Source organism: Trichosurus vulpecula, chromosome 3, assembly GCF_011100635.1.
Source record: "Trichosurus vulpecula isolate mTriVul1 chromosome 3, mTriVul1.pri, whole genome shotgun sequence".
Lineage (NCBI taxonomy): Eukaryota > Metazoa > Chordata > Mammalia > Diprotodontia > Phalangeridae > Trichosurus > Trichosurus vulpecula.
In genome coordinates, this window is record NC_050575.1 from 217,450,308 (window position 1) to 217,462,797 (window position 12,490).

A 12,490-nucleotide genomic window follows, 5' to 3' on the forward strand; every position below is an offset into this window, starting at 1 on the left:
TCATTGAATGAAGAAATCCTTTTTACAACATTCCTGATAGTCATATAGCCTCTGCTTAAATACTTTCAATGATAAAATATTCATTCCTTAACGAAGTCCTTGAAGTAGTCCATTTCCTTGTTAGACATAAGGGTTCTAATGGAACTTCCATCCATTGTTCCTAGCGTCTGAAGGAATATGTAATTAAGTACTTCTTCCCACATAAAAGTCCTTTCAAATATCGGGGGCCATCAGGCCTCCTCTCCCCCATAATTTTATTTTTCACTATTCCAAGCAAAGTAAAACCTTCAACAGTTCTTTTCACAATTTCTACACTTAACCAATCTGATCATCCTTCTCCAAATGTACTCTAGTTACTAGGACTCTCTTAAAATATAGCACACAGTACTGAACATGATATTAACATGTGTGGATTGACCTGTGAAAGGTATGGAATGATTATTTCTTTTTTTGAGGGTGAAAGGCAGGGCAATTGGGGTTAAGTGACTTGCACAAGGTCACACAGCTAGTGTGTCAAGTATCTGAGGCCGAATTTGAACTCAGGTCCTCCTGACTCCAGGGCCGATGCTCTACTCACTGCGCACCTAGCTGCATCATGATTATTTCTTTTAACTGGGACACATTTTATTTTTTTATCAGCTTCAATAGACTGTTGATTCATCCTGACCCCATTAAGCTAACCCAATTCCCCAGTTTTTTGGATATTATCTTACCTGCTTTACTCACTCAAAGGAATTAAAATGGATCTGCAAAATACTGTCCTAGAGTGACAACTCAGAGGTAGCTAAGGCCTTCACATAGTTCCTGGGATTCTTATTTAATTCACTGTGAAGAAACTCAAGCTCTCTAATAGTCCCTGAAGCACCTTTAAGACACTACGACACTGGTTAGCCCTAATTTGGAGGTAATCAGGTCCAGCTCTATCTTATGGTAAAAATTTGAAGTACCAATGTCTTGTTAGATCAATTTGAAGGGCACAAAAAGGTGTAACTGTGTCTTTACCTTTTTTGTACATTATCATCTATACAACTTAACTAGGAGAAGAACTATGTGCTATCAAACATATTTAAATTCTGGCAACTCTCTGAAGGGCTTTAACATCGGAATCATCTGTACTGACAATCCCAACTTGCAAATCACTGGCCCATTTTTTACTTTAACTTTCTAATCCATCATATAGCTAGTTTCAGGATAAATAAGTTAATATTCTCATGGAATCTGTGATACACATCATTGGCAAAGGAAACAACCCTAACCAGCAAAACAGTCCCAACTAAATCCTATAAAGCTAATGATCTACAAGTGACAGTCAATTTGAGCCTAAGTACAGGAGAGGATAATTTCCTCAACAGCAACTCTCTGGAGGATTAAAGTGTGAGAAGACGTTGGGAGAAAATAAGAACAGACCACTCCACATTTAATCCTGTGTCTGTCAAAGAAAGAAAGATGCTATCATCTGGGAAATGTGGATTAAGGAAAAGCTTCTACCTTGTCACCTGTAAAGTCTGGTGGTATGTTCATATTCACATGTAAATTCTGCTCCTACCAAAAGATGGAAGCCATCAATACAGCCCATGACTACTCGTTTGATCTTACACAAGGTTTTCAACCTCTGTGGAATCCTGGACAAGTTCACATTTGACAGTGAGCATCAAATCAGTTTTTGTCATATCTTCTTTCCTGTTTTCCAGGTCAAGATTCCTATAACCCTAACAACACTGTAAAGGAAAACAACTTTCAAAGATTTAAGAACTCTAATTAACGCAATAAGCAACCTCACCTCTAGGAGACCAATGATAAAGAGGTGAAGGATTCAAGTTGCAGAATAAGACATACGTTTGTGAACATGACCGACTTGGAGGATAATTTTGCTTGACTGTGATTATTGGTTACAAGCATTGTGTTTTTTTTTTTCTACTGGGGAGGGAGATTATTAGGAGAGGGAAGAAGGGAGCTTATAACAGTATTGCCAAAAGGGGGCAGGGGGCACTGAAGCATTTTTTACATGAACATTAGCTCAAAAGGAAACAGAGACAAGCAGGCCAGCTTTGAAAGAAACACGTTGAATTTATTATAATTTTTTTTTAAAGTAAGCAGCACATAATAGATTCGGGGTTTCACATGTAATCCTTTTTTCTGTTCTATTTGTATAAAGAAATAGTAAGTTCAGAATAAAAAAAATTGAAAACAAATTTCATTTGATGTTAGCTCATCATCCCAAGATGAAAAGGCAGATCAAATTAAGTAACCTAACTCTGGAGCAGTACAGACCTCTAAAATAAATGGCTCATTCTGATTAATTTCCATTACAAATGAGTTCCTCCCCTCCCCGCCCCATATAAAACAATCCCTATTTCCTCCATTGCAGTTTACACTTTTGCTACTTTCCACTCTTTATACCCCATTGCTCTACGACACCATGGTCAATCTCCACGCTGACCTCTAAGAACTCTTGTAACAAACTAAGGCTCTGTACAATGTCTAGGAAACAGAAATTGAGTCTGGCTGTCTACTGAATTTTTCTATGCTATCCAAATTGTCACTACAAAATCTGATGGGCTGGAAAAGATTTCAGAGGCCATCTAGTCCAACCAACAAATGAATTAAGGATCTCCTCTATAGTATCTCCAACAAATCATCATACAGCCCTCACTTGAGACAAGGGAGTTGAACTCAGATTAACTGCAATAACAAACTCAGTCCCAAAGACTGAAATATAACCTAGTCCAGTCCCAAAGAATATGATATAACAAACTTCCTTCCTCTTGGTAAGAACAAGAACTAGGGGGCAGAATGTTGTACCTGTTTTTGGATGAGGTCTCTCTGTTGATCAATTCTGCTTAACTGTTTTTCTTTGTTACAAGGGAGGGTCCAATTTGGGGAGGCAATATTTTCTTCAGAACAAGCATCCCCAAGTTCTTTCAACTAATCCTCATACGGCATGGCATCAAGGCTCCTTGTCATCCTAGTTACCCTCTTCTGGTTCCTCTCAACTTATAAGTATTTTTCCTGAAATGTGGCATGTAAAGGAACCCAATACTTGAGGAATGGTCTAGAAAGGGAAGAATGCAGGACTACCATCTTATTCCTGAATGCTATTCCTCTCTTAAATTAACCTAAGACCAAATTAACTTTTGTGGCCAGCTATATCACACCTTCAACTCTTTTTGAGCTTGTAGTTTACCCAGTCCCACTCCTATCATTTTAAAATGAATTACCTAGCCACACTTACTTCATCTTGTACTTTATGAAGTTGACTTTCAGAAGTGAAGTATAAGTTATTTATCCCTGTCAAATTCATCTTACTAGAACTGGTCCAAGCATATCAGCTGAAATCTTTCTGGATCCTGATTATGTCATATACACCCCTGTTTTGTGCCATCTGCGAAACTGATTAGTATGCCTTTTGTGCCTTCACTCAAACTAATAAAAAAAAAAAAGGTTAAATAACAGAGGGTCAACACAGATGCCTTAAGCATTGCATTAGAGACATCTTTATATGGAAGTTTCCAGATCGGGGTGGGTAATCTGTGGCCTCAAGGCCACATGTGGACTTCCAGGTCATTGGGTATAGCCTCTTGACTGAGTCCAAATTTTACGATCCTTTTATTAAGGGGTTTGTTCCATGAAGTTTGGATTCAGTCAAAGAGCCACACTTGAGGACTTAAGAGGGCCAAATGTGGCCTCAAGGACGCAGGTTCCCCACCTCTGCTCTAGATTCTATCACACCAGCTGAACCAGTACTTCAACCTACATCACCAGCTGGCTCATGGAGTGAGGTATCTTACTGGGATCTCTATCTCTAAGGAGGCCATGTCCTAGGTTTGACTTAACCATGTCCCTAAGAACATGGGCAACAAAGAGGCCTAAATTGGGATATATTAGTTTCTGGAGACAGAAGTTTTCTTTTAAAAACTACAACAATATTAATAATTCACACACATATTTCACTTTAAGATTTACAAAGCTTTTCTCTTTAATAGAGATAATGAATACTCTTGGGCTGACTAAAGAGGCTCAATCTGCTCTTAGGTAACTACTATAGCTAACTATGGCTCTTTAAGATCAAGAAAGTTCCACAAAGAAGAGTGGATGACCAATTAGCTATGAAATTGCCTCGGCTGGTCAAGCTTCTCTTAAAACAGCTACTTTCCAAAGTGTTCCTTATAGAGACAGCCCTAATAAAGATTTTCCTGGGTATCTGGGAAACTGTTATATCTTAACATTTCAGATCCAGATCCTTTCCTGGATAGTCTAGATAAAGCAATTAGATCAGATCTACCCCATTCCACACCAATCCTAGTTTCTTAATCAATCTTGTGTCACACATTGCCTCATTATAATGACCTAGATGGTTTTATGTTCTGTTACTGCAAGAAGGCTTTGTTATTTAACCATGACAGGCCTTCTTGATGACATTTTTACTTAAGTTGATATGAAAAATCAAGTTGTATTCTCTAAGTAATACATCACAACATAGGTGGTAGAGAGAAACGAACACTCATAGGTACACTGAGCAATGCAAGGAAATCAATCTGTGATGTACCACGAATGAAGTATAAAGTAGATAATTAAAAAGTCAATTTAACCATGTTATATACAGTTTAAAAATGCTTAAATCTGTCCAAAAGCTATAGACTTTTTAAAGGCACATAAATTCTATTAGCCTAGATCCAACATTTCAGAACTAACTCCGTTTAGCTAATACAAATTAACTGCTCTCTTCATATTGTTATAAGAAAAAAAATCTTTATACTATGAAGAAAAAAGATAGCACCTTATACTTCAATCACTTAGCAGTTTTAACTTGTTTTATACAAGTGACACCAGAACTGCCATGGATTAAGTTCATAGAACCATAAAAGTTTAGAGCTAGAAGGAACCTCAGATATTATCTAGTCCATATTATCTAGTCCATATTATCTAGTCCATTTCTTATGAAGGAATTGAGGCTCAGAGTGATTAACTTGCTCAAGGATACGGAGGTGGAAAGCCAAGACTAGAAATAAGGCCTTCTATCTCACCCAGTGCTCTTTCTCAATTACATGATGTTTATATAGTGTAAAATGATACTGATCAAGTTATCAATACAGATATTCTCCATTTAAAGCAAATTTATTTTTACCAGAATACCAAATTTCCAGAATTGACAAAGTAGGGCACTAAGAAATTTCAGACTGGGTTATAGTGGCACTCACTATTGAAGTGTGCTACAATAGCCCAACTCTCTGAGACACTGTAAATATATACCAAAAAAAAAAAAAAGAGAAGTAGTTGCACTAAACTCTAGGAGGTATAAGTGTGGAGCCAGGGGATTCCCAGGCATGGCAGATGTTCCTGTGTTCTTGGAAAAGGGTAGAGGTGATTGGGAAGGATTCTACACTTCAAAAAATACTATAAAAGCAGTCCCTGTACTACAATGCCAGCATTTAGCAGGCCTGGCTACCATCTTATCCTCTTTCTTTAAAAAGGAAATTACAACTCATCAAATTGGAAAACTTTTCCCAAAAAATATATTGTAAATTTTATAATAACATTACGGGAGGGACAATGGTTGGCTTATTAAAAAATCATATATCACAATCAATTTTGATGTAAGTCATTTAAATCCATAAAGCAAAAGATACTGTAATATCCCACCATCCCCTCCAAAAAAATTCCCTATGAACATGCCAAGATTTAAATCACTGATATCTAATCTAATGACATACTTTTCCACAAAGATGCATAGGAAACTTTTACCCCATTTAGAAAGGTATTACCATTTAAATCACTCCTTGGGTAGAAAAAAATTAATGCTTGATAAATAGTGAAATCAAATATTTGAATACATTTGGTGCAAGGCACCGAAGTATTGTGCTTGTCAGATATTGTATTGAAGATTTTAAAATTGAATCCAACAGCTGGGAAATCAAGTACTAGACTACACTAATGCAATCTAGCACACACAGGATGGACAAATAATAACTACTATCATGACATTTTTTAGTCAAATTAAGTCTAATTTAGTCTAAATTAAGCAAGAGGAAAGAAACAGAATTACCATTTAAATAGTGGAGCTGTAGGAACAGCAAGGGATTTTTAAAAAATGATTTCTTACTGAAAAAAATGAGTACAAGACAAGGTTGAATTTTTTAAAGCACTGTGGAACACAGTGGCAAGTATTTGGCGATAACCATAAAAGACATGTTCCACAATCTTTGCAAACTAGCATCCTGCAAACAATCTTTGCAGCTGAAGGGCTAAAATCAACCCTATTTTGCCAAATTTGAATGTAAAGTTTACTACAACATGGTATTTAGTGACAAAATTTGATTTCATATACCTAAAAGCAATTTTGGCATACTGTATGTAGCTTTGAAAAGCCAACTTGTAAAGTATAACATTATACTAATTTCTTTAACTGAAATAGTCTTCATATAAATATAAACACATCTTGAACTATCTTACAAAGAAGGTGTTTTCCAAACTGAACATAAAAATTCTAAGATGAAGTTAACGAGAAGCAATCTACATATATACCACAGAGCAATAAGTTTAAATCAGACTAATTTGAGTTGTGTAGCCCTTTATTAGCAACTAAAATAGAAGGTATCTGTTGTACAACACGGGTAGTAGTTGACTATACTGGAGATTTATTATATTCTAATACAGATCATTTATAAATGCAATTTTCATTATTAAAAAGCTTCCACCCTTTTTTGTTTGTTTACAATTTGCAAAACTATTCTGAAAGCTGAATATATGTGCACAGATCTGCAAAGAGTGCAAATTTAGAGTATGGTAAATGCTTTACAGTTGTATTTGAAGGACCATCTGCCGCCATGACTTTACATCCATCATCATTTTTTTAAATCATAAAATTTTTTGATGCCAGCCTTCCTTCCTTCCATTGTCCTAAATAAGAAAGCATTTTATAATGAGTCGAAATTAAGGAAGGACTACACCTACTAGAAAAGAAGAGAAGAAAGTTCTATTAATTTTGAGGTTTCAGTATCCCCAAAGACCAGGAACTGTATCTTTGTAAGGGCTAGGCTGGGACCCCATTTAGAGAATGAGTATGTGCAGGTGGTATCCCTGAGTATTCAGAGCTTCAGTGGACTGTAAGTGCTCCAGCTGCATAACTCACTGAACTGTCTTGCCAGTTTCTACACTGGCTTGACTGGGCATAATTCAAAAATGAAAAGCTCATATTCATTCCATTCTTCTGGAGCTCTGTGATAGCCTAAGGAAAAGAGGGGGGAAAAAACATAGTTAGGACATAAATTATACATGAAGTTAGGATTATTAAATAATTAATGATTATCTCTTCAATTTCATCGATAATTTCTAAACCTTTTTACCTTTCACCCTTCTTTTTTTAGGTTTTTAAAAGATTTGGGGCTGCCTTCACATTAAATAGGTTTCGTAAATAATATTCTGACAGTTTTTTTCTTCAAAGTTCTTCCCCCAAGTTAGCAACTATTATTACTGTAGAAAATACTATCACCTTGTCATTCATCCAAACAATATACCTGTCACCTTAAATTATAGGTCCTCTTTCTCCCTACATTTAATGAGGCTACTCCTAACATACCTACCTCCAAGTCCTCATTAATTTTGGCCTCAAAGATAAATTTCTATTTCACCCTTGACCTATGGAAGACTTTTCCTTACCAGAGTTGAGCCCAATGAAACACTGCTTCAGTTCACGTTCATCTATAATATTGGGATGCCATGATTTGTGAAATTCAAATGAGATAAAATATGTAAAGTACTTTGCAAACCTTAAGGACCCATAGAGCTCAGTTGTTAATTTTTAAAATATATAAGCTTAGTCCCAGTACTAACTGGTTCACTCAGATGTAATTCATTCATTGAAAAAGTATTAAGTACCTGTGAAATGCCAAGCACTGTGGTAGGTGCTTTGGATACAAGGAGAAAATTAAAACAAAGAAAGAAACCAGCTCGATAAGAGAATAACATTCTACTAAGGGAAATAGCATGTAAATATTGAGTAAAGATAAAATATATTGAATACAAAACAATTCTGAGGGAAGCAGTAGCAAATGGGAAAATCAAGAATGGACTTATAGATGAGGTGGCCCTTAAGAAGGGAAAAAAATTGAAGTTCAACTGAATTTGGATTCTTAAAAACTGCCAATATACACCCCTGCAGGCAATGCAAAATCTTTAAATTAAAATGTTCCCTCTGTACCAACCACTGTGTTCATATTACTTGCAATCACCTCCTTAAAAACCTTCAACTGATTTCTTATTGCCCTTCAAATCACAATGGGTATCAAGGTTCTGATGTCAAACTCTCATCTATATTGTCTCCTTCATGTTAAATTTTTCAACTCTAAAACAGAACTTTAGAGTTGAAAGAGATGTCACAATCATCTAAGCCCTTCATTTTTGGAAGAAAGAATATTAAAGTAAAGCTGCCAGGTCACACAGTTAGTGAAATCAGGATGAAAATCCCAAATCTCCTGGTACCTAATCTGATTCTGTATCCCTTCTCTAATCCTTATTAATTACCTACTCCTGTTATTTGTTCTACGTCTTTTCTGCTTCCTAAATTAGTTTTCCATTCTTCCTCTTAGGTTATCTACCCATCTTTCTTACTGTTATACTGCCTCTCTAAAGTCTGAATCACCAAAATTCTTGGTCCTTTCTCCTTGTTCAGATAAAGCTACAATATAGGAAGATTCAATGTTATATATCTTAAGACAGTTCTTAAAAAACAGGAACTAAGCTTTTGTTTACTCTATAGATAACCTACAAAAATGTAGCTCCTAATCAAAACAGATCTTTGAAAGAATGTCTTGGTAAGAGTTCACAAAAAGAAAGGATCTGATACAATGTCAGAGCTGTGGAAAACCATAGCTATCTAGTCCAATCCTTTCATTTTATAAAGGTAGGGACTCAAAACTAACCTAAAGAGTATGACTGGCTTGCTAAATGTCACATGGCTACTATGTGGCACAGCCAGGTATAGTGCAGTGAGTGTTCCTTCCACAATGCTACTTACATTCTCTCACTGAGATGACCAACAAGTATAAGATAGCACTGTACTCCACTCTGATAGTTTAAAAAAATATCTTTAAGAATAGTTATAGCACTATCATTTTAAAGGCAAATCAGGAAAAAAGGTACTTTGAGTATGTCCAGGAATGAATTAATGCCAATCCTTTCATTTGGGATGGGAACAAACTCTAAAGTCAAGGTTTCACATGAATACTCACATTTAGTAACACCCCAATGGGATGTCTTCCACATATTGTGTTATGGTATTTCTTCAAGTAATTACTAAAAGATACGGGGTCTAGTTGTTCTATAATACTCATGCCCTGAAAAAAAAAAAAAGAAAAAATTTTTACTTTTAATTAGATGTGGGAAATGTTCTTTTAAATAGCTAAGCATCATAATTAATTAGTTAAAGAAAACATACTAAATAAATTTAGTGAAATATCAAATTAGAGTAATATCTCTTATACTCAACCATCAATTACCTATGCAATAATCTACAGGAACATCTTAATCCTTTATTCTGGTCAATGCCATGTTTCTTTATTCTTGTCAATGGCATGTTTCTGACTCTGGGCTGTTCATATTCCCTGAACACACTTCAGTTTTCTATTTGGCTTATTGGGCAAATGCTAAAATGCATTCTAAAGTTAAATATAAAAATTTAAATTATTTGCCATATTTCAGTATCTCTATGTCACCATTCTCCTTTTGCAAGAATATGTGAGAGTTGAGCATTTCTGACTACAACCTTTTATTATTCACCTAACATTTTCCTGAACACCTGAAGTACGCAAGACACTATAAACAAAACAACAACAATACCTAAGGAATTAAACAGACTAGATCATTTGCCATAGGATTTGCTGTTAAATGATGGGGAACCAGAAAAGGGAGTAATCATGAATTAAGTTAGTGATTAGTTATTTTTAAAGAAGGTAAAATTCACTGAAGGTTGATGCTAGCAAAAAAATGAACTCTTTCACAAACAAAAGGTAGAAACAGGTTTTGAACATTTCCACTTCTCCTTGGAAAAGTGACTCTTCATCCATTTAATGCAGGACTATCTAAGACAGCAGCATTCTGCTCATGATAAGTGGTTAACAAATGTTTGTTGGATTATTGATCCACCAGTTTGACCACTAGAAAGGAAAATCTAGGAGCTTGCTCACATTAACCTTTAATATAAATTATAAAGAATAATCACATTTTGGAGCTAGAAGGGACTATTAAAGTCATCTAGTCCAAGTGCCTATTTTAAAGATGAAAAAACTGAGACCTATGGTCCCAAGTTCTCCCGACTTCAAGTCTACTAGTATTTCTACTATATGTGACTTCATCAAATCACCTGCTTATATATGGGCACTAACAACTTTTGCTGCTATTAACCTGGATAAGATAATTAAAATAAGATCCAGACTAATCCAAAGGATGTTTTAGCATCCAGTTTTATTTTTTATGTCAAATGCATGCTAGGTGTTCAATAAACTAGATTAGAACATGTCAAGAGAAATTTAAAAGGTAGCTAAGAAATTATATCAAGAAAGAGCTAAAAAGTCATTGAAATATACTTTATGCTTGCTTTCATTTCATGGAATAACTTAATTAAATGAACTAAATAAAATACCTGAGAATAATTTATTGAAAGACTATAATAAAATATAATCATAACATAAATATGGGAGGGAAAAATCAGTGGAGTGAAGCAATAGGTATGTTGTGCATTTGTTTTTGTAAAACAGTTTTCTTTCAAGATAGTTAAAATATTTAAAGTACATATTATTTTTCTTGTACTACTATCTGAAAACAAGTAGGAGCAGATACAACTAACTCTCAATTATCAGTTTATTGATTTGCTACTTTGTGGTTTATCTACTGAACATTTTTCATTTCAAAGCTGGTTTCCCCATGCATACTTTTCAATCACCATTTTCTAGAAACTTTGGGTGAATTCAGAGAATGCTAACTAATTTTAAATCCAACATAAACAAACCACAACTTATACCATAAAATTACAATATAAAAAGATTACATAATGCATTCCAAAACCAAATAGAAGTGATTTGGAGATGACTTCAAATAAGAGGAAACTTTGTTTCAAAGATAAAGAAACTAAGACCCAAAGGGCAAAATACCTTGTCTTAGATCTAAAATAGATCTCTTGAAACTTCTAATTGATTACTAATCTATCTCATAATCATACTAAGGATTCTTTGTACATTGGAACCTTTCACTGTAATGCTGGCCTTGGCAGTCTATGCTATGAGGAACATTTGAAAGGTTTTTTTTTTTTTCATTTCAGTAAGTATTCCCCTTTGGATAGTTGTAGGTCACTGCCTTAAATGGAATTATGCTCTATAACAAAGAAGGTTATAATGAGGTTAGTGCAATTTTCAATCTTAATAACTCAAAGCGGTTTAAGCAGTATTGTTTTGTTTCTTCATTTTACAAAAGTAAAGCAAAAAATTTGTTTTATAAAAGCAACCTAAGGAACAGAACAATCCAATCACACTTTCAGACAGAAAAATATGAAGCTATAGAGTAAGAGAAGAAAATGATTAAGCAGAAGCATATATAATGACTGAACATTGGTTAGACCATAACAGCACTGAGGAAAAATATCTGGAATAACAAGAAGACTGCATCTGAGATAAAACTGTAATGAACTGGATGTGCCATTTACCTGTTAATACTTAAATCATTACAATCATACTCACCTATTCTTTGGCAAATACATACAACAGTAGTGTACTGTTACTGTTTGTTTCTTTGTTTTGGTAAGGAAGTATGGCCACCATCTCAAAGTAAACTGCCAGTATCTGAATTTCATAGATTATGTAAATTTTTTTTAAAACCTTCATAAATAACAAAATGAGCTCACAAAATATTAGCAAACTGAATACAGTACATCTGCCAAAAAATAGCTATGGAATCACACGCCCCTCAACAACTAGTTCAATACAATTATCAAAATTATTTGACACTAAAGAAAATGTATCACAAAAATGATGGCTTAATAAAATTTTCTTACCCTCAAAATATTTTTCAAGAATAATATGGAAATATGTTTTTACATGATTACACATATATCAAATTACTTAACATCTTAGGGAAGGGGAAAGTAAAGAAGGGAAGGAGAAAATTTGGAACTCAGATTTTTTTTAAAAAAAAGAATGCTAAAAATTATCTATACATCTAATTGGGAAAAAATAAAATACTATTTTTTTTTAAAAAAAGAATATATTGTCAATGAGTGGCAATTTCAGGCAAATATATAACTTTCTAAAGATCTGGAATAAAACCAGTTTAAAACATCCTAAAATATGTCGACATCCATTCATTTCTAAGAAACCCAATTCTAAATTCACAACAAAAGCCTCATATACCACAATCTACTCTGAACAATTGAGCCGGCAGCATCATCAAGACAGCCTAGATTTAGTTTGAAACAAAAACTAAGTTATTTATTCCTTTGCAAAGT

General features: G+C 34.4%; 1 protein-coding gene across 1 annotated transcript in view; it reads right to left on the bottom strand.

The window, feature by feature from the left end:
• Positions 1 to 6,548: 6,548 nt before the first annotated feature.
• Positions 6,549 to 12,490, bottom strand: part of MEMO1 (mediator of cell motility 1) — a 121,354-nt gene continuing 115,412 nt past the window's right edge. Inside the window, exons 8-9 of the mRNA XM_036751559.1 lie at positions 9,228 to 9,332; positions 6,549 to 7,225 (exon numbers count right to left, since the gene is read on the bottom strand). Coding sequence (XP_036607454.1) covers positions 7,094 to 7,225; positions 9,228 to 9,332 — 237 coding nt within the window. The 3' untranslated portion in view covers positions 6,549 to 7,093. The remainder of the gene's footprint in view (positions 7,226 to 9,227; positions 9,333 to 12,490) is intronic.